At 45.1% G+C, this 23,703-nt stretch overlaps 1 protein-coding gene across 2 annotated transcripts in view; it reads right to left on the bottom strand.

Annotated features, from left to right (window-relative positions):
* Window positions 1–23,703, bottom strand: part of CCDC146 (coiled-coil domain containing 146) — a 1,211,813-nt gene that overhangs the window by 583,982 nt on the left and 604,128 nt on the right. For both annotated transcript variants that reach the window (XM_086967356.1, XM_086967357.1), the window contains one exon: window positions 22,552–22,728. In XM_086967356.1, coding sequence (XP_086823482.1) covers window positions 22,552–22,728 — 177 coding nt within the window. The remainder of the gene's footprint in view (window positions 1–22,551; window positions 22,729–23,703) is intronic.

Raw genomic sequence — 23,703 nt, 5'->3', positions numbered from 1 at the left:
CCCTAGGTTTCCCACGACCCCATCGCCTGCTCCTTGGTGTTTACGATGGCTTAGACGGCTCTAGAGCCGATAAGCTCTTTTTGGGCATAGCTCTTGCAGTTGCCAAACGCGACATAGCGGCAGAATGGGCAAGCATCAGACCCCCTACCCTGCGGAAGTGGCGACGAGGGGTGGTTTGGTGAGCCACCCAAGAAGAACCCCTGTTCGAGGCCCGAGGGTGTCCGCGAATGTTCCAGAGGATATGGGGCAAGTGGTTGAATTTGCTACCTTCTTAATGTTCTTGCTGTCTTCTAAATGTATACATATATGTTGCTTTATATATGGAAATAAGATGATGTACCATCCTCCCCTAGAGCTGGATTATGTTGTTTGTTGTACATAACTATTGTGTATTCATGCTGACATGCGCTGTATTTTGTTCTGTTGTGTATATAAAATGCAAATAAAATATGATTATAAAAAAAAAACATGGCCTGCTCATTCAGCCATCCTATTCCACATTACAGTTAAGGAGCCTCCACCTGCCACTAGATCACCTCCTCATACGGTAGCCACTCTGGCTTGGCATAAAATCGATGCAGACAATCACAGAAAACTCTTTCTCAATTCTTAACCAGTCCTCTTTGATGACCCAGATATTTCCGTAATCCAGTATACTGACTGGGTTGACTCGGCCGCTTGCACGGTAGCCACCTTTAGGGTGAACAAACTCAAGAGAAAAAAGATCTCAACCCCATGGTTCTCTGACGAACTGAGAACAGTTAAAAAAAGCTGTAGAAGGCACAACAAGTAGTAGTGTCTTCAGAACAATACTGAGGAAAGAATTAAGTACAAGATATGCCTGAGTACTTATAAGCAAAAGACACACAATAGATGGACGGAATGCAGAACAAATCAAAACATTCACCCCCTAGTCAAGGGATCTGGGTTAAATCCATCATTCTTTTGCTCACCATGCCACCCCAGTATCGACCTGGCCATATGCAAATCAGTCTTGACCATGTGCCTCATGGGAACTGTCCAGCCCGAAGTGCCAAGCCAGGCCCTCCCTGGACCGGAAACAAACATCCTAGGACCTGTTTCACCTCTCATGAGCCAGGATAGCTTGAATCCAGTGCCACAGTGAGCCCGGGTCCCATGTCTGGGCATACCCAGCGCACTTAGGGCAAGACAGCAAAAGAGACACAATTGATGGACGGAATGCAGAACAAATCAAAACATTTGCCCCCAGCCAAGAACCCCGAAACCGGTCCTAGGATGCCAACTAGATCCTCTACGATTGCTAATCAATCATTCTGCGATCCTCTAGCCAGTTTCTTTCTCAAAAAAGTATCCAATATCTACAACATCTTTTGTAATCCCACTATTTCGCTTTACAACATCAGTACCACCTCCAACTCTATCTCAGCGGCACCTACTTTGAATTCTTCTCTCCTCCTTCCACTGAAACAATCACCAAACTCATTAAATCTAGAAGATCAAGATCTCCAAAGGACCCGTGTCCACCTAAAGTAGTTTAGTTTCGTTTAAAGGAGCTTGTAAAGCGCCTGGTGACGCCTCCCGGCGTGTCCCCGCGCTGTGGAGAGAGTGAGTTTTGAGGAGAAAGAGAGCTTATCACGGATTAAAAAGGCAAGTTTTCAATTTCTTCCTAAAAGAGGTCTCATTCACCTCTACTCTGATGTCCATGGGCAGGAGGTTCCAGTGCTTCGCTGCCATTGTGCGGAAGGATCTGCCTCCCATTCTGACCTTTTTAGGACGGGCAATTCTGAGCAGACCTGTACCTTTGGATCTAAGGGTTCTGTTGGGTTCATATGGCGAAGCCAGATCCGACATATAGGCTGGTGCCTTGTTATGGAGGATCTTGTGACACCATAGCAGAGCTTTGAAAATGATCCTCTTCTTGATAGGCAACCAGTGGAGAGTTGCCAGAGAGGGTCGTGAAGGGGCTCTGCGGGGCAGTCTTAATACTAGGCGTGCTGCCGAATTTTGTAGGACCTGTAATTTCTTTATATTTTTCTCTGAAGTGCCTAGGAGTAAAACATTCCCGTAATCAATCCGGGAAGTTATTAGTGCCTGCCTCATAGTCCGTCTGGAGTTGAGAGGCAGCAAGTCAAGGGTTCGGTTGAGAGTCTTCATCACTCCGAAGCACTTGCCTACAGTTCTCTTTATATGGCTATCGAAAGATAGCTTATTATCAACCCAGACTCCTAAATTCTTCGCCTCCCGGCTGGGAGGGGGCAAAGGACCCAAACAGGTGGGCCACCATTCTTTAGTCCAATTGGTCTCATTACCTCCAATGATGATGACCTCTGTTTTTGTTCCGTTCAGTTTTAAACAGTGCTCTGTCATCCAAGAGGCCAGCCTGCTCATACAGTTGTTGAAGTTAGCGGCTTCCGTGGATGGGGCTTGCGTCAGAGATATTAAAAGTTGCGTATCGTCGGCGTAAGAGACAAGCTCCACGCCGAACGATTGCACCACCTCTGCCAGGGGGGCCATGTATAGATTAAACAGGGTGGGACTCAGGGCCGAGCCCTGAGGCACCCCCTGTTCAAGCCGTACACTGTCTGAGAGGGAAGTCCCTCTTTGGACTTGGAAGCTCCTATCGATCAGAAAGGCTTTCAGCCATCCCAGTGCCCTGTTGGTTACTCCGGCTTTGTTTAGACACTGTAGCAAGATGGAGTGTGCTACAGTGTCAAAAGCGGCACTGAGGTCGAGCATGATGAGGGCCATGATCTTGCCCTCGTCTGCTCCCTCTCGTAGGGTTTCAGTGGCCCTGAGGAGAGCCGTTTCCGTTGAGAAGTTGGATCTGAAGCCCGATTGGGATTTATGGAAAACATCATGTTCTTCTAGATGTTCCATGAGTTGGATGTTGGCAATTTTCTCGGCTAGCTTAGCTAAGTATGGTAGCAGGGAAATTGGCCGGAGGTTGTCCATAATGTCTTGGCTGACATTCGGCTTTTTCTTGATCGGTAGTACAACTGCCTGTTTCCAGTCTGCCGGCAGGCAAGCTGTGGAAAATGAGATCTGAAGTAGATGTCTATAATGAGGTTCTAGAGCAGGGAAGGCTTCAGCTAAAATTTTCGGAGGCGCCGGGTCTCGGGGAGAGCCCGATTTGATTTTATTACACAATTTAGACAGGACTTCGTATGGGGGAACTTCAAAAGATTTGAGGCACTTTAGAGTCTTAATAAGACTGTCATTTTCTGTGAAGTCAGAAGCCGACTCTACATGATTGGCGAAGCTTGTATACATTTTATTGATTTTACCTGAGAAGTACTGTGCAACTTCATTACATGATTCCACAGAATCATTTTGAGTGGAGGAGTTAGTATCCACAACTGATATTTCTTTGTAAATCTGAAACAATTCCTTCGAGGAATTGCCTGCTTCCATGATACGGGAATGGTAGTGCTCTGCCTTAGCCAAACGTACAGATTTGTAATACACTCTTTGAGAGTTTTTATACTTCATTTTAGTTTCTGCACAAAAATTCTGGCGCCAAGTTCTCTCAAGTTTTTTGCAGGTTGTTTTCATGGTCTGCAGTTCTTGGCTAAACCAGGGAGCAGCTTTTTTTAGTCTCCTGGCATTGGTCAAGAGACGACTAGGGGCAGTAATATCGAGGGCCTTGATTACGATATTATTTAGGTTGTTGCTAGCTGCTTCACAGTCTTCTCCTTTAGGAGGGCCCTCCTCCTGGGTAATTTTAATAAAAGATTCTATAGAAAAGCTCTTCCATTTTCTACGTTTATACCGCAGAGATTGGTGTTGGAAATGCTCATCTCTATTGCAGAAACATTAGCACCCGCTTTGACTAGGGCTTTCCATCACACGTTTCATTCAGCTATGTTTCCTGTTTGCTGGAAAAAAGCATCCGTTCTCCCTCTTCTAACAAAGCCATCTATAGATCCTGCTGAGCCAAATAGTTACCGCCCTATATCTATTCTTACCTTCCCCTGCCCTCCAATCTTATCGAGAAGGACATTAAGTCTCAGCTAGTTGAGTTTATCCTTGACAACAATCATCTGGATGAAACCCAGTTTGGCTTCCGCTCCAGGCACAGTACGGAGATGGCACTAATTAAGGCAACAGAGGAAATCGGAAAATCTCTAGATCAAGGTGGAAAAGCCTCCTTGATACTTTTGGACCGGTCAGCGGCATTCAACACCGCACATCATGACAGACTGTTGAATTGTCTAAAGAATATTGGTGTCACTGGCAAGGCTTGGAAACTCCTTAGTTCTTTTCTTCATGACCGCAAACAAGCAGTTTGATAGGATACATTTGTATCTCACTCTTTCTCCCTTCCAGGGGTCTTCACTTAGCCCTACGCTGTTTAACCTATATGTTACCCATCTTCTGGAACTCATTAAGTCATTTGGTTTTGCCCCTTACATCCTATGCCAACAACATACAAATTGTGGTCTCCTTGGCCAATGTCTCATTAGAAACAGGATGCAATTTCTGCAGTTGTTTGCAAGCTGTCAACCAATGGAAGCAGAAATATGCCTCTAGCTGAACTCGGGTAAGACGGAGGTCCTGCTCTTTGGGGCCGACCCCTCTTTTTGGATGCCCACTGAGTGGCCCCAAGACATGGGTTCCCTTCCACTGCCTTGTTTTTTTTTTTTGCTACATAGTTTATTTGGTTTTACAGAGAAAGGTAAGAGCAGATAAATGCATATGTTTCACACATAAAGCACATGTTTTTGAGGCATTGTTCATTATTGCATGGTGAGTATACACATATTATAGGTACCAGGTAAAGATCAGCAACATGTTTGGCAATACTGAGAAATTCTGAAGAACATTTCCGTACGTCAATAACTGTGTCTATAGAGCAAACACTACTTAACTAATGAACTATAAAAATAACCTCCTGTCCCCCCAACAGACGGGTGTGTCTATCCATTAATAAGTGGGAAAAGGTGGCCCACTAGAGCTGCACTTATTAATATTCGGTAGTTTGTGTGATTCACTATATCGTCACTTTGAGCGGGGGAACTCGGGCAATGAAGTCTGGGCTGTGTGTGTTAGGAACAGAGTATCTGTGAGTCCCTGTTCATTTGGGAACTCGGTATGATAGAGCATTGTTCCATCCCCAAACAGTGTGCCTATAGTACTTACTCCTGCCTGTTAAAATGTAGATAGCCTATGTTCAGTTACTGTCCCTGTGGGGTTGGGGAGACCCAGGAGCAGTATGTTAAAGACATATAGAGTAGTTTGAGCGGTGTACTTCAGGGCTGACTTGCAATATGCAAGAGCCACCTTTAGCAACAATGGATCTGTGGTTGGGGTTCGCACCCCAGGGCACAGTCGTGTGAGTAGAGCTCACTGTGCTATCATATTGGGTGTGTATCCTATTTAATGGAGCTTGCGGCCTGCCAGCCAACAAGAGAGCCATTGCAGTTTGGCTTGCCATGCAGTAAGCCCTAAAATCCTGCATCCCCATACCTCTGGCTTCCTACTGTAGTTGCAATTTAGACAGGCTGATGCGTCGCCGACCAATGCCCCATATTAAGTTTATCAGTAGAGTGTTCAATATTTTGAAAAACTTTGGTTGGATTACTACCTGTGAAAAAATAAAAAGTGTGCGGGGCATTACCATTTTAGATACGATAATGTGCTATGCTACAGAAAGTGGGAGTGAGGTCCAGAAATTGATTTGGGAGCATAAGGGGGTGATTGTTCTTTGGAGGTTCCCTTCTAGGAGATCTTGCTGGTTCCTATTCACCTGGATTCCCAAATATTTTAATGTACTCGAAGCTAAGGTAATCTCTACCACTCCAAAGGGAATTGTATGTGGCTGAAAATCACCTTTGAAGGAAAATGCATGAGATTTACCAATGTTGGTGGCCAGCCCGGAGATGGACTCAAATTGGGAAAAGGTGTGGGCTACGCTCAGTAGGTTCTCCCAGAGGTCCCTGGTTTATAGTATTAAGTCATCTGAGTATAGAGATAGTGCATCTTTCCACCCCCTATCAACAAAGCCCGTAATCTAGGCTTTCTGATCAACAATAATTTGTCCCTCACTGGCCAAGTCAATGCAGTTGCCTCCAAGGTCTTTCACACCTTAAAGCTCATAAAGTAGTTCTTTTATTCCCCACTCAACTTCAGAAGAGACTAGTAAATGTAAATGTAAATGTAGGTGTACTTATATCGCGCAATCTGTCACCCAAAGGGCATCCTGGCGCTTGCTTAGGGAACCCGTCCTGGTATTCCCCTGTGAGAGGCCCCGGCAGGGTGTCCACAGGGTGAGTAGGGGAGATTAAGCAAGCTATTGCCCAGAGTTGCAGAGTGAGACCCCGTGAGTCGAGTAGGCACCGGAGCGAGAATTGTCGAGGCCGTGGAATTTTTGAGCCCGAGACCCGCTGAGGCGGGGAACCGAACCCTGGTCCACGGTCGACCCCAGCTTCCGGGTCTGCCGCCTCTAACCACTGAGCCACACTTCTCCACTAGTGACTTCCCTTGCTCTTTCCCGACTGGACTATTGTAACAGTCTGCATTTAACTGCCCACAAACAGTATTAAATAGGCTGCAGACCTTGAAAAACACAGCAGCACGGCTCCTCTTTAAAATTCCTAAATACCAATTGGTTGCTAAACCTATGAGGAAACTGCACTAGTTGCCTATAAGGTGAAGAGTCACCTTCAAGGCACTGTGCATCGTTCATAAGGAATCTATCAATAAATAGGAGAAGGGGGGGGTAGGAGCTAATAAAGGTCCAGTGCCAATGCTCCTGGGGTTAAAATCAACACAAAGATAGTGGTCGCTATTCCTAGAGAGAAAGGAAAGAAGAAATATCTAAGAGTTGGGCAGACTGTGTTCAGAATTAGGGAGCATACTGATGTATCTACACGTTGATCCAAGAACTTTCACTGAAGACTTGAAGTGAACGATTTTGGAAGCAAACCCTACATGGAACCCCACCACAATGTTTAGACAAGAACAACAATGGGTGTTCCGTCTCCACACTAATCACAACCGTCTAAACAAAGAAATTCCTTGGATTAAAGTGTAGACACATCAGTATGATCCCTAATTCTGAACTGGCCAATGAAAATGGAAAATGTTTAATAATCACATGGAACCCATATGATCAGCGTACCAATTATGGGAGGTCTATCTACCAGACGGGCTCAGAGGTTATTAATTATATATCAGTATATGAGTACAAGCCAAACCTACTATTAGCCAGCTGCATCACAGCAGAACCACAACATCACGTGCCCAGTGGGCATCTCTACTTAAAAAAATCTGCCCCGTCATAACCTCTCGGTAGAAAATGTACAGGTCTTTCTCTTCCTCCCATGGAATCAACAAGGAGGTCCATATCATGTCGGAGAACTACTGTGCCAAAATAAATAACATAATCCTCTGATAAAGGTGGAAATGGATATTATTAATACCTATGTCCATAGGGATTCAGAACATATACATAATATTCCAGCCATTGTATTTGATGCATCACCGATATCTAGCAACTAGACACAGGCAAGTACCCACTCCATCATGGCCGCCAGACATGTGCATTGAGACACTTCCATGTTTCCCTCGACAGTACGGCTGGATGCTGCCGATGAGAAGCCCTACATTGTAAGCATCTCTACCGCCCGCAGATTCTTTCAGGAAAGTGGAGGAGCAGGGTAGGTGTGGCAAGCAGATTGCATTAACCTCTTCGCCGCTAATGACAAGGGTAACTCGTCATGGACTTTCCATTGATTTCAATGGAAATTACATAAAAGAAGTAAAATAGCCTTAGCAGTAAAGGGGTTAAAAAAGTTGAGGACTGGGGGTGGACACTATTTTAATGAGATGAAACCAAGCCGAGAGTCCACGCTCGACTCCAAACATATTTGGAAAGTAAACTAACTGGGTAAATTTCTCCCCATTTTTAAGTTGAGCACCCCAGTATGTGGCACCTCTGCCTCACCCTATGGGACACTATAGCACCTTAAGTAAGGTAAGGCAGTTTCTCTTATACCAATGCCATGAGATGCGGGAAATAAGATATGCATGAGTGATTACTTGTACACATTCACTCACGCACTAAGGTGGCAAGTGACATTCATTGCCAACCTGTGATTTGCTTGTTAGCATTTGTGAGTCTACATAGCAATATTTCTTAAATGGCAAAGGGTGGCACAGGTTGGGATTAGACACTATAAGATGATACCATGATAAATCTAACGCTTATGCTATCACGTGCCATTATTCACCATCATGATTTTATACATGTTGTGCGTGTATCTGTTTGTCTGTCTACATCTGGTGGCCACTTCAGCTCCAGACACACACATTGGTCCATGATATGGGACCTTCTGCTCAATAAGAAGGTCTTATGCCAGAAACATTATAATTTTACTGTTATCGCTTATATGCATTGTTTTCCCTGTTGCTATATAGTTTGGAAATTCAACAATAAGACAAATAGGTACCACTATTAGGGTACTACTTATTGACACAAATATAGAGTAGGAAACGTACCCATATTTAAGGTCCTGAAGAAGCACCAAAGATCATTTTTGACCACCAGGGGCGCGAAACATGTTGACCTTAGTTTGACCCTAGTAAGGGTAACAAAACAAACTACGAGGGCATATCATAACCCCTCAAATAGCACTAACCTTTAAGGTTTTTTTTAACCTGACAGGGGAATCCATATATTAAAGGTTTAAGCGATATACCCTTATCAGTTTTAGCTCGCTCCACACCAACACTTCACATATCCTCTCCAAGACATCCTTTGCACTCATCAAACAGCATAAACAAAAGATCTCTGCTAATGTGACCTTTTGGGGGACCCGTAGGACATTGCAGCGCCAGCCCGATGAGGAGCAAATGCCCTTTGGGATGTGTGAGGGCAACATGAAACAGTCTTGTTGACTGTCCCTCACAGTCTGCCCAACTCTTACATCATTCATAAGGCCCTGAAGGATCAAGGGCCCTTATTCCTTGAAAACAATTTTAAGTGTGCCAGCGCTATTGATTTTACTGAAGGGGAGGCACAACTGTCTGTGGCCCCTTCTGTAATACCAGTAGCCCCAGGGGTGCACAAAGTGGGCGTAGAGGCCTGATGCACCCCCGGGGCACTTACAGTAATAGGGCCTCAGGTGTACCTTTAGTAATGTGTAGGAGAACCCTTTCTCCAGTACATGTGTTAGATATTTTAGGTCTGTGGCGTTATCATTCCAAGCCTTGGGCTCCATGCCTTTGCAGCATTACTGTTCCTTTATGGTGGTCTTCTCGCTTCTTACAGGGCTTCCATTGTTCTTTCAGGAAGTTGTCGATGGCCAAATCCTATATCTTCAGGAGTTATGCTGGTAAGCTGCCTGTGCACTTTTTGTGGGTGAAACACTTTGCCTGTTAAGACATCGTCTGGTCACAAGGTGGCCCTAACAATGGCCCTCTGTGGTTCTCCCTGTATCCCTGAATAGGATTTTATACACTTCTACATATTGCCTTCCCAGATATATTCCAGTCCAAGCTTTTGTACTAACTTCTTGATGCATCATGGTCCCTGCTATATTATGTGGATTTGTCTAGCACGACAAGTCACCTGTGAGGAATGTATATCGATACTTTGCATACCATTACTACGCATGATTTTATGCGATGTTTTTACTTAGCATAAACCATTTACTTCGCAAGTTGTAACTGTGCATGCATTTATAACGCAAATGGTTAGAAGTGTACTATGGTTTATGCTACTTAAAGACATTGCACCAAAATCATGCTTACAATACACTACCTTACACTACTTAAACAACACTACACTACCCTAAACCCTAATACACTACCCCCTACACGATCTTCCCCCTTCCTCTTCCTGAACCCTACACTCTAACACTACACTTCACAACCCCCCGACACTACCCTAAACCCTAAAACACTACCCTACACTACACCACTACCCTAAAACACTACCCCCTGCACGACCCTCAACCTTCCCCAGTCTGCTCCCTACACTACAACACTACTCTACACGACATCCCAACACTACCCTAAACCCTAAAATAGTACCCTACACTACACAAACACCACAACACTACCCTAAACCCTAAATCACTACACCCTGCACAACCTTCCCCTGACCCCCAGTCCTGTCCCTATACCCAAACACTACCCTGCACAACACTACCCTAAACCCAAAAGAACTAACCCCAGCATGACCTTGCCCCTACCCCCAGTCCGGTTCCTACACTGAAACACTACCCTGCATGACCCCCGACACTACCCTAATCCCTAAAACACTACCCTACACCACTCAAACACAACACTACAACCTAAAAGACTACCCCTGCACGGCCCAAAAAAACTATAATCACCTCTCTCTCCTCTGTGGTTCCTCTCTTCTCCGGCTTCCAGCGTCTTCCAGCGACGTCAGATCTGCAAGTCATTGTTTGGAAACTGAAGCGCCTTCCAAACAACGATGTGGATAGTGCATACCATTATAACGCATGCGTTGTAGCAACTTGTGTACTAATGGTACACGTTGTAACATCGCAAGCGTAGTAACGCTTGCGAAGTAATGGTATGCGCACTAGCAGCCGCGCACTAAAGGTCGTTTACCCCTGTGAGGGTATCTAGATAATGGAGCAGGCATGTTTGTATGAAACTGAAGGTGTTGGTTGTCATCCCCGGTGAGTTAGTCGAAGAGCCAGGTCTTCAGCTTCTTGCGGAATTCGAGAAGTTAGGAGGAGGCTCTGACGTGTCAGGGAGGTCGTTCCAAGTCTTGGGTGCGATGTAGGAGAATGCTAAACTTACCGTTATCTTTTCGTGGATATGGGCATGAGTGCAAGTGAGAGAGAAGCTGAGTGGGAAAATGAAGGCGTTGTTCATGTATGTTGGATCGATGTTGTGCAGTGGGTGAGCTGATAGAATTAGATTAGTTTGTGTATGGGGAGCCAGTGTAGCTCTCTGAGGTGTGGTGTGATGTGGGTGCGTCGTAGGAGGTCAAGGACAAGTCTTACTGCGCCGTTAACCATTTGAAGATCTTGCAGAGCATGCAGACAACATAGAAGTAGAAGGAGTTGATCATGTTGACCTGTGCGGTCATGTTGAGTTTGTTGTCCAGAATGATTCCCAGGTTTCTGGAGTAGTTGTCTGGCATCAACATGGGTCCGTGCTCTGATGGCCACCAAGTGGAATCCCAAGGAGAGTTCATATTCCTGAAGATCAGCACTTTCGTCTTGCCGGAGTTGACTTTCAGGCAGTTATCTCTCAACCAGTCTGCTACATTGATCATGCAGTTGGAAAAGTTGTTCTGGTGGTGGTGGACTTGTCGGTCAGAGAAAGGATGAGATGGGCGTCATTGGTATATGATATGATGACGATCACTTGTTATCTGATGATGTTAGCGAGTGGCGCCATGTAGGTGTTAAGTGATGAACCCTGGGTGACTCTGCAGATGAGATTCTTGTATTCCGGTGTGTAGGGTGGTATTATGGCTCGCTGTGTTCATCCTGTGGAGAAGGATCTTATCCAATTGAGTGCTGGTCCTCAGATGCCTCTGTCATGAATTCTTCTGATGAGTGTGTGGTGGGAGACTGTATTGAAGGGGGCGACGAGATCAAGTAGGATAGGGATGTGCTTTCTCCATGGTCCAGTAATGTGAGGATGTTGTCTGTGGCTGCTATAAGTGCTATCTATGAGCTGTGGTTGCTCCAGAAACCTGATTGGGTGTGGCCTAATAGGTTGTGACATCCAAGTTTGTTGGTAAGTTGTTTGTTGATGGCCTTCTCTATCACTTTGGCTGGATACGGGAGCAAAGAGGTGGAACAGAAGTTGTTCATTTTGCTGGGGTCGGCCCATGGTTTTTTGAAGAGGGCAATGACTGCTGCATGTTTCCAGTCTGCTGAGTAGGTGGCAGATTTGATGGAGGTGGTATTGATGTGGGGTAATATGTTGCTGATTGGTAGTCCTCCAATGTAGATGTGGAGGAGGCATGGGTCTGTTGGGGCCCCCAAGTGTACTGTTTTCAGGATCACTCTGGCATCTTCTTTGGAGAGTATTTTCCATTCAACTCTTTCTGTCTCCAAACCCGACATGATCATATGATGGTGGCGGTACTCTATTCTCTTTCTTGATCTCTACCTTTCTTCCCTCTTTACATCTGCACTCCAGACTTTTCTCTCTCCCTTGACCTCGACCCATACTCTGTTCCTGGCTTTCCTGAGTCCAGTTTAAAGTCGGCTGGTTTCCCTGGTCTTCCCCCATCTGGATCTCTCCCTTCTTGTAAGATCTTTTTTATGTTACAGAGAGATCACCTCAGAGAAGCAGACAAAGTATAATTTATGATTGTTTGTCAATTGTTCCCCAGCTTTTACCTTCGTTTTGTTTGTACAAGCTATAATTACATAGTTTCCACCATCAGACTTCCAGTTTACTATTCACTGCCTGTTTCAAACCTGCTACTTTCCTGTCTGCCCAGCCTACAGGTTTATATTTAACCCTTTCTTTAGGAAGCCTTTGTCCCTGCATAGAGCCCATTGCTTTGCCTTGTCCTGAAATCAGCCTGTGTCACTTGACAGATTGTCCTGAACTAGCTTGATTTCTGCCGCCGGACGGTGATTCAGACTTGTGTTTTGACCATCTCAGCTCTGACCTCAGCTGCCCTTTTGATGTTACCTTCAGCTTACAGCCCAGGGCGTTCTTCACTGCTGATCTTTTTGGCATCTTTTTCCCACAAAAGCTACTACGACCTTCACTGCTGATCTTTTTGGCATCTTTTTCCCACAAGAGCTACTACGACCCTCGCCCTCCTGGGGCAACCCCCCAGCAGGGATCCACTGGAGATTCTCCCCTTTCCAATGATACCTCTCCCGTCTTTCTATGTGCTCTGGGGGCTGAAATAGCCCCCTGAGCACATAGAAAGTGAAAGGCTCATTTCAGTTTTGGTTTCTATGAAATGACATCAGCGCGACGTGCGCGCTGATCGTCAGTTCCAAGAAACCACAGGGTGGGCCTCGGGAGCTGGGGGAGCTCTCAAGGTTTTGGGGGAGAAAAAGAACTCCCACTGGGGCCTGCTCCTGAGGGATTTCCTGGGCAATAGCATCAGACGCGCGGGAGCCGTCCGACGCACATTAGCACTTATGCGTCAGACAGCTCCCGTGCGTCCGACACATGCAAGGGGTTAAGAATAGACACTCTGCATGCCAACAAAGTGGTAGAAGCCTTTGCCCAAGTGGAATGGGCCCAGAGTCCTTCTGGAGGCAGCTTCTAGACCAATGATTAGCAGACCTTAATGCACAGGCCTATTCACCTTGATAAGGTCCTCTTCTGCTAGTCTCCCTTTTTTTGCCCAGAAAAACCCCTTAAAAACCTGATCATACCCCTGATATTCCTGGTAGAATCAATGTAAGAACTTAAAGCCCTTTTTGGGTCCAGCAAAGGAGTGAGGAGGCACAAAGAACAAAGATTGACCAACTTGAAAAGGAGTTACAACTTCTGGCAAAAAGGTCGCTCTATCCCTCAACACCAATTTATCATGTAAAAAGTGGTGCAAGGTGGCTGCATCGAGAGAGCTTGGAGCTCACTCAAGAATTGAGCTGAAATTATTGTGACAAAGAATGCAGTCGTCAGTCAGGACAGCTTTGTATTGGCTCGAAGGCAGAGCACAATCAGTGTCAGATATTAGTGTCACCTAGTGCCTGTCTGTGGCATCTGCCTACCTGCCGGTTCACCGGTGGACAACAACAAGGATTAGCCCAGGTGCCAAGTAATGTGTTGATTGCCTCCTTGAATAGCAGCAGAGGGTCGGGGGAAGCCTATCCAGCCTGTCAGAATATTTGTCTTGACATTTGTAGAAGGAAGGAAGGAAGTCTAATAACTGCATTGCTTGTTGTATCACCACAGGCAAGGAAGCAATTTCCTCGGTTGAAGGCCTGGAAAGGAAACCAACCCAGTGTCCATCCAACTGAACTCCTTTAAATCCATATTAAGGTTGTCATCATCATATGGTGGGAGTGACTCATCCCCATTATCTCCATTGTCATCTCCCAAAGTTAGTTTACTCTGGTAAGATTCAGAACCAAAAAGATGTTGGAAAACAGCTCCACAGTAAAGCCATTGTTCTGTTTGAATCAGATAGTACAGGAACTGGGTGTGTGCAATGGACTTGGAATGTGACCTTGGTCAAGGACGAGATGAGTTTGGCTCAGAGTCAGACATGCCAATTGGTATGGCATCCTCCTTCAGCACCAGCAGCATTGTGACCAGCATCGACACAGAAGGGACTGCTGTGGGATTAGGTGCCAGAGTAGAAGTCAGCACCAAAGCCTGTACGCATCCTGAGACGGATTTAGGAGGCACAAATCATGCTGAGGATCGATCTGTCGGCAGAACCCAGACTGGAGGTCTCTGCTGATCTTTAGAGCCTGAAGGCACACCAGAAGGAGTCAGAGAGTACCAAAACGCATCATGGCCTCTCTAAAAGCCTCAATCGGCTGCAACATCACTGATGATCCAGGAAACTCAGGGTGCATTGGGATCAGTTGTGAAATGAGCTCCTCAGTGGAAGACTGGGAGTGAGATGAAATGTGTTACTTACCTGAAACTGGAGTTATCCAGTATTGGTGTCTTTCATAGATTCACACGCCTGAATCATTCCCAGTCGTCGGGATGGGAGTCCCCGGTACATAAAGATAGTAATGTCCTATTAGACATATAGAGAAATAGGCTCAAGGGCCTCACCTTAGTAACATATCCTTGTCCTTTTGTAGAAAGGACCAAACTCTAGAGAAGAGCCAATCAGCTCTCCCCTCCCTCTAGAACCCTCCTGGGAGGAGCCTCTGTCGCTCAGATTTTCAGAAGCACCGTGCTAAACAAGTACATCCCTGAGAGAATTAGATAAGTCCTTCCAGGGGAGGCGGGAGGGTTGCATGTGAATCTATGAAAGACACCATTACTGGATAACTGCAGTTACAGGTAAATAATGCATTTCTTATCCAGTATTAGGGGTGTCTTTCATAGATTCACATGCCGGAATCAGAATAGCAAGCAATGATAAGCACATTTCGGATGGTATAGAATATACAAGTCTTTAGATAATAACATATCAAGTGACAAATAGAAACATTCCATTATAAGTAGCAATACCATAAATACAATAAAGAAATGTGCATAAATGGAAAAAGGATGGTGGGATGAAAGGAAGGTTCACCTCTAGTGAAACAGATGGCGAAGTACTGCTTGTCCTACAGCAGCATCTTTCATGAGTTCTGTATCCAGGCAGTATTGCGTGGTGAAGTTTGTGGCGACTTCCATGTTGCCGCTCTGCAAATGTCTATTATTGGTACTCCTGCGAACAGCGCCATGGATGTAGACATCACTCTAGTAGAATGGGCTCGTACTTTAGAATGCAGGGGCTGTCCTGCCCAATGGTGACAGAATGCAATAGCTGCAGAGATCCAGCGAGAAATGCTTTGCTTAGTAAGTGGAAGACCTTTCCTGGGTCTACTGTAAGCTACAAAAAGTTGGTTAGATTTACGAAAGGATTTTGTCTTCTCAATATAAAATTTCAGACAGCGTTTAAGGTACAGAGAATGTAAAGTTCTTTCTGCTGCAGTCTGAGGATTTGTAAAGAAAGAGCGCAAGACAACAGGCTCATTCAGATGGAAGTCCAACAAGACTTTTGGTACAAATTTGGATTTGTTCGCAATATTACCCTGTCTTGCTTGAATTGGAGAAAGGGCTCCTGAATTGAGAAAGCCTGGAGCACACTTACTCATCTTGCCGAAGTAAGTGCAAGAAGGAGTGCGGTCTTCCAAGAGAGGTATTTCAGATCAGCCCTTTCAATTTTCAGAGGACTCTGGGAATCATTGGAAATGGTGGAAAGGGGTACGAAAAGACGTTGCACCATGCGATCGAAAATGTATTCCCTAGAGATCCTTTTTGGGGATGCCAGCTTGCAAAGTGTTGGCATTTGGTGTTGTCTTTTGTGGTGAATAGGTCGATCAGAGGAGTACCCCATTGAGAGAATACTTGGTTGAGGGTCTCTTGATCCAGCTCCCACTGGTGAGACGTTGTGTGCGGTCTGCTTAGTGAATCGGCTAGAAAGTTGTCCGTGCCTGGGACATATTCCGCTCGAAGTGAGATATTGTGCAGGATTAACCAGTTCCAGATTTTCTGAGATTCGTGAGAGAGTGTTAGAGAGCGAGTCCCTCCTTGTTTATTGAGATAGTGCATTGTTGTGGTATTGTCCATACGTACGAGCACTAGTCAGTTCTTGATACTTGGGAGAAAGGCTTGAAGGGCGAGGAAGACCGCTCTCAGTTCAAGGAGATTTATATGAAGTCCTTTTTCGGAGGGGGACCACTTTCTGCTTATCTGCAATTCTTGGAGGAAAGCTCCCCAGCCTCCGAGAGAGGCATCCCTTGTGATGACATGTGGCGAAGCCGGAAGTAAGAAGGGCAATCCTTGAGAAATATTTCGAATAGACATCCACCATTTTAGAGCTTTGACAATTTGAGGCGTCATCTTTATGAGATCATCGAATGATCCTGTGCATTGGACCCACTGCGCTGAGAGTGCCTCTTGGAGAGGGCGCAGCTTTAGGCGGCAGTGAGGAACCAGTAGGGTACATGATGACATCATTCCGAGTAGGGACTTGAAAAGGCGAACCGTTAATGTTCTCTTTGAGGCTACGAGAACAGCCAGTTTCACCAGCTTTTCCAATCTCTCATGCGATGGAAAAGCTTTTCTCAGTTTTGTGTCGAGTGTAGCCCCTAGGTAATTTATACGTTGAGAAGGTAGAAGGACTGATTTTTCCCAATTGAGTGCAAGTCCTAAACAATTGAAAATTTGCAAACAAGCGTTGGAAGACCTGGACGTCTCTTTTAGGGATGGAGCCTTGATAAGCCAGTCGTCCAGATATGGCAAAACTTGATGGTGCTCTTATCTGAGATATGCAGTCACTGGAGAGAGGCATTTTGTGAAAATGCGAGGTGCATACTTAAGTCCGAAGGGAAGGACACAAAACTATAAGTGTCTGCCCGCTACTACAAATCTTAAACCTTTCTTGTGATTTCTGTGAATTGGGATGTGAAAATAAAAATCCTGAAGATCCAGGGATACCATGTAATCTTTTATATCTAGGAGTTGTAAGACCTCCTGGATCGTTATCATACAAAACAACTGCATTTTTAGGAATTTGTTGAGGGCTCTGAAATCTAAAATCGGCCTCCACTTCTTTTCCTTCTTCTGAATTAGGAAGAAGCAGGAATACAATCCTTTCCCTCTTTGGGACGGAGGGACTTTTTCTATTGCTCCTTTCTGGAGCATAAGAGAGACCTCTTGGAGAGGTATGTGAAGGAACTCCAATGAATGGCTGAATTGTGCTAATTGTAGAACCCACAGCCCGTGGTAATTTTCTTCCAATTTACTAGGAAATGGGAAATTCTTCCCTCAATCTTTGATGGCAGAGATGAATTGAACACTGGCCGAAGGGAAAGGTCATGGTCTATGAGCGTTGCCTTTTCGCTGGCCTTTACCCCGAAAGGACGCTTTGCCATAGGAAGATTGTTGGTGCTGCTGTTGGCGTTGTTGAAACTGTGGCCGATGTTGCTGCCCCGAAGAGTATGATGACAGATAATCCCCCTTGTAAGAGGACTGTCCTCTACCTCTTGAGCCGCGAAAGGACGGACTTTTGTATTGGAGAGTTCCCAACGCTCTGGCCGTGTCCGTGTCCTTTTTTATACTCTGTAACGCCTCATCGATCTGAGGTCCAAAGAGAAATTGGCCATCATGAGGAATATCCAAGATTTTCGTCTGAATCTCGGGACGAAAGGAAGTTGCCTTCAGCCAACCTTGCCGTCTCAAAACAGCTGCCCCGGCAAATTGGCGAAATCCAGTTGCTGCAATATCCATCGCACAATCTATTATTTCTGAAGCTGAGCGTTGCCCTTCGAGCAATATTTTCTTCGCCTCCTCCTTCGATTCCTCAGGCAAGGCCGTTAGATAAGGGGCTATGTCTGCCCATAATTGTCTGTTGTAACGTCCCAAAAGCGCTAAGGCATTAGACGCCTTTACTGTCAGAGCAGACATTGTTGAGAAACGTTTCCCAATCTTGTTCAGCCTTCGGCCTTCTTTATCTGGCGGAGCTGACAACGGGGCAGAAGGGCTTTTAGACTTCTTTTGAGCTGCCTGTGTTATCACCGAGTCAGGCTTAGGATGTCCTATTAAACAAGCTGGCGCAGTATCAGGCGCCCTATACTTTTTTTCTAAGCGAGGAACTACCGGAGGTACTGAGGAAAGGTTCTGCATCACTTTAACACCTTGTCCCCACAGGTATTCTATAGTAGGTATCTATTTCACAGATTTTTTGAAGGGCTCCTTAAAATCATATAAGAAGCATTCCTGCTGGAGAGAGACCAGGGGGATTTGGAAACGTTGAGCTGCCCTCTCAATGACATTATGGAACCTTCCGATGTCTCTGGGTGGCGTGTCCGCTTGTGCCTGAACTGGAGAAGCAGGGAATGACATAGTCATCCCATTCATCATGGTTAGATTGAAGCTCTCCCTCTTCCTGCTGGTCTTCTTCCTCGTCTTCATCGGTAGACTGAGGATGTGATAAGCTGACTGGATCCGGCTGTAAATTTAAAGGTGGAGGCCGTGGTCTTGGTGAGAGAGATACTGCTGAAGGTTGCGGTGCAGGTGACTGTGGAAACCTCTGTTTGTAATCTGTTATGAGGTATTGGAAGTCCAAGACTAAAGAGGCTGGAAGGCAAACCATTGGTGGAGGAGGTGGATGATATTCTTCCTCCTGCTCCTCATCTTCATCCAAAGTTTCTTGATATTTTACATTAAGCTCAGAGGGGCTTGTCGCAGTTTGGAACATGTCCCCTTCATCTGATTCCTCCTCCTCAAGGAGACATGCTGGAAACAGCGGTTGGACTCTATGTGGTGATGTGAAATCCGGCGTTAGCGTCTTTTTTGTGATCCTTAGATGCACATATGTGCTCTTCAAACTTGGATCCATCGTCGTCGACGAGCCCGTCGACTGAGTGGCAGTCGACGACAAAGCGTCGACGGATGTTGTAGTCGTTGGTGTTATTGTCGATGGTGCAGTCGTCGATACTGGTGTAATCGCTGGAGATCTCGTCGATGGCGTCCTCGTCGACGGTGTTCGCATCGACAAAGTCTTCGTCGACGCTGCTGTCGACGATCATGTCTTCATCGTCAAGCTCGTCGAACGAGTCAGTCGTCGGTGAGCGCAGCGTAGACGACTGTTTTGTCGTCGACGATGTCTTCTTGATGCTTATCGTGGACGACACAGTCTTACCTGCCGTCGACAATGGGGTCGTAATCGTCGACGAGGTCAGTGACGATGTTGCCGTCGACGTTGAGACAGTAGTCATCGACGTAGTGATATACTGTACTGAAGAAACAGCTTTCTTCGTCGTTGAAGCCGTCGTCGATGATGTCGTCGACGGAGTCGAAGATGGCTTCTTGAAGGTGGGAACTTCCTGAGAGGACACCTTCGATGAAACCACCTTAGAGTGGAACTCTGAAGACTTTTTCAGTGTCTTCTTTTGAGGAGGCTGTGTGGAAGGGCCAGGAGAAGTCACTCTTGGTCTCTTCTGAGAAGACTTGGAAGAAACTGAAGAGCCTTCACTTTCTTCAGAAGATTCCAGCTGGTCTCTATCTTTCAATCTCTGAAGCCAGATTAGGAGACGTCCCTCACGTCTTTGAGGGTTTTAAAGGAGACGGTACGACATACCTTGCAATCCTTGGAAGAATGATCCGGATACAGGCAATATAGACAGTCTTTATGTTGGTCATCTATATGTAGCCTTTTCTTCCCACAGGAACCACAGCTCCTGAAAAGACCCTTTTTTGGTGTCTCAGCCACGAAGATATTAGTAGCTGTAGTCCAGAAAACAAAACTAGTACCAGAGAACACTGGAAACCCAGTTGGGAAGAGAAAACTGAGCAGAGCTCCCTTAGCACGACATGCTGTAGAAAATCTGTGGGACTAATGCACCTTCCAGGAGGGTTCTAGAGGGGGGTGAGAGCTGATTGGCTCTTCTCTAGAGTTTGGTCCTTTCTACAAAAGGACAAGGATATGTTACTAAGGTGAGGCCCTTGGGCCTATTTCTCTATATGTCTAATAGGACATTACTATCTTTATGTACCAGGGACTCCCATCCCGGAGACGGGGAATGATTCAGGCAGGTAAATCTATGAAAGACACCCCTAATACTGGATAACTAGGGGTACCCTGATGTCCTTGTGGCTTCTCTGGAAGACAGTGGTGGAACTGGGATGAACCTCGCTTAGTTTTCTTGTAGTTCTGCTTCGATTTACTGAAAGACTTGAACTGCGACAAGGACCTGTCACAGGAACAGCCCCGAGAACGGGAGTGGATCTGTGCCCTTGACTGTGTGCAGAAGTGGGACTTGCAGGTTTTCTTGTGGCGTCCGGCAGTGTACAGCTTTGCTTCATGTTCCCGAATTGTCTTTAGATTCTTGAGGGCGCACACACACACTTCACACGACTTAGCAGAGTCATGGCGCGAACCCAAACACATATCCTTGTGCGAGTGAATCACAGATATTTACTTGTGACAGTCCCGTTAAAGCATTAGCAGCCTTCCTATGGAACCCTGCCTTCAAAACATTTGGAATGGTTTATTTATTTAGCAAATCCAGGCATCTTTTTAGTTTTGTTTAGCTGTCTTTTAAAGCCATTACACATACCGTATTTTCCGGCGTATAAGACGACTCGGCGTATAAGACAACCCCCTACTTTTCATGATAAAATGTAGGTTTCATGCTATACTCGCCGTATAAGACTACCCCCACTTCCAACGCAGTCCTGCATAGCGATTTTGGTCATTCACGGCACCATTTGTTCTATTTGCCTATTACTTTTTATTTGCTATCGATACTTGCACAGTGCTTCCACAGTGCCACCATCACCTACGTAACATTAGTTCTTGTGTTTGAGTGCCCTCCATTTATTTCAATATTATATCGTACCTCTACTTGCACACATGTCACTTTTTCTTCCTGTAATGCACCATTTTCTATTGAGAAGCGGTCTGACACCTTCGGGTGAAGTCCGCACTATGTAAAAACGCATGAACACATACCGTAAAATTTGGTACCCGGCGTATAAGACGACCCCCAACTTTCCAGAACATTTTAAGGGGTTAAAAAGTCGTCTTATACGCCGGAAAATACGGTAGATTTGACCCGCTTTGTTTAGTACATTGGCAGATTGTTATTGGTTTTCAGAGACACATGTGGCATTGCAGCTGCAATCCTTAGTGTTATCTTGAGCTCCACTGGACTTCTTTCCAAATGAAGTCTCCAAGGAAAGGGCTAGGAAAGTGATTTGAATGAAAAACATTTTCTAGTTGAAAGCTGCGTCCTGTTTTAAGGTGGGCTAGGTCATTTTACATTTCTGTTTAATGAATCAAGCTTGAGCTACTGCCAAAATGTAAATTTTTATGATATCAGTGTGCCCAAATAAGGCCATCTTTGCAGAAGAGGCAGGCTAAGATGGTGGCCACTTGGGATATTTCGCAGGTCAAGTTTAGAAGCTACAAGTGTGGCTGAACTTCAGCTAAGCCTCTCTGAATACACATGTGGGACAGTGTTGGAGAGCTTACGGTGGGCCCAAGATCTATCCTCCAAAATGTCAATGACCTTTCCCAAGTCAAAGGGGATGTCAAAGTCACGCAAAGTTTGGTTGAATTTAGACTGTACATTTCCGAATGCATACAAAATAAAAAGGATCAATCAATATAGACTCCCCACTACTCACTAACCAGGAAATGTTACTCATCGACTGTACGTTGAGTCAATGCTCAGTCTAATGGCTCAAACAATGAAGCAGATACAAAGATTTACCAAGCACTACGATGGCGAACACTTGAAACCCAAACTGGAGAGGTAAATCAAACTGCATGTGATGTTGAAAACATACAGTTTCAAACTGGTGCCTTAAAAGGGTCGTAACTGAAAAACATTGAACAGGTATCAACCAACTAATCAGACTCTAAAGCCCTTTACAAATGGACAAGCCTGAATTTTCCTCTTAGAGACCTTCAGTTCTATGAAACCCCCAAAACGAGGCCCACAACACTACATCAGTAACAACAGAATAATCCCAGTTTGTCTTTCAAATTCTGAAATATTAAACTGATTGATGGAATCCGCCTGATGAATCAACAATTAGTGATCAGCACCAAAAGTGCAGTCTGAAAAGACAACCCCAAAGGTGAGAACATGGAGGAAACATATACACTTTGAAAAAAATTTGTAAAACACTTGCTATAAAACCTCTATGTTTGGACCTGCAGGTGCTTATAAACTATAAGTGGAGTGATGGACTCGAAATAATTACCACACTCAGGGTGTAACATTTAGATACAGTTAAATGCAAATGAAACTGCCTCTGATACCAAGGCAGGGTTTAAGCTATGGGAACATTTCACTAGGAATCTCAAGTTACAAACTTAATTTAAGTACTTTTGAGACTCTCAAAGATTAAACAAAGAAATACGCAAAGTTAACATTTTAAAATATAGATATGCTTGTTTTGTCTTACTTTTAAAACTTCTTGCTGTTCCAGGCACTTCTCGATCTCCTGTTCCTCTCTCTGAATATGCTTCTGCGTGTGCGTCACATCTTCCTTTAGTGCCTTAATTTCAATTTTCCTCTGGGTATTCTCTTTAGTCAGTTCTTCACAGGTTTGTATCAAAACCTTACTTCTTTTTTCCACCTCCTATTAAGATAAGTGAACGACTTAGATTATACAAAGCAGAAACAGATTTTATGATGTTTTAACTTTACAAAGCGAGCTTGTAAGAATTACTTTAATTTGACAAGAAGCTGGGACCCTGTAGCACCTCTACTTTGACCTAATTCATGTTTTGATTGAACTGGACATCTTAATTCTCAAGCATTGAAGCACTATATGAATCTATGTATTCATAAAGGGGACGGGGACTATAACTGCATTAGCAAACCAAATATACTCTGTAATGTTCGTGTTATGAATGTTACATAGAGGGTCACACTGTAGTTCAATAATAAGTACAGTACACTAGGAGGAAACATATAATTTTGCTCAGGCTTCAATAAGTATATGTTTTTAATTTTGATAACATAACACATTTTATTGATGTGTGCATGTACAGTTAAACCATACTATAACAATATTGACTCAACGGGTCTCACATTCGCGTGCCTGGTTGTCAGTACACGCCATGCGGCCTCAATTGAAACGTCATAACCTTCTAGTTCCCAAATCTCTGGTTATTTAATACTCATCCCACCTCTCATGTTAAGTTCATGGTCAGTGCGTCCCTACAGCATATTGAGTCCAGGGGACCCTATTTCCATTGCTGCACAGTGATCCATGCCTCTAATCCATTCAACCAGGGGCGAGGCACCCTCTCCAGTGCTGAGCTAAGTCTCTCTTTGCCACCAGGAGGGTCATGGCGATTAGTGAGCGAGAGGAATGCTCCTACCCATCCCCCTCCTTCCGCCGCCAGCGTATCCATGATGCCCAACAGAGCAATTTTAGGGGTCTAGATCTAGTGGCCTACCTATCACTCGCCCAACTATTTTGTTGACCCTTTTCCAGTAGTTTTGTGCCTCAGAGCACTCCCAGAGCACATGGTAGAAAAAGCCTGGGGAAAAATGTCACTGGAGGCACTCTGGTCCCCTGGCATGGCCCATCTACCATAGTCAGGTT

The sequence above is a fragment of the Lissotriton vulgaris genome, chromosome 1_1, assembly GCF_964263255.1.
Source record: "Lissotriton vulgaris chromosome 1_1, aLisVul1.2, whole genome shotgun sequence".
NCBI classification, from domain to species: domain Eukaryota; kingdom Metazoa; phylum Chordata; class Amphibia; order Caudata; family Salamandridae; genus Lissotriton; species Lissotriton vulgaris.
This window is presented reverse-complemented; position numbering and strand designations above follow the sequence as displayed.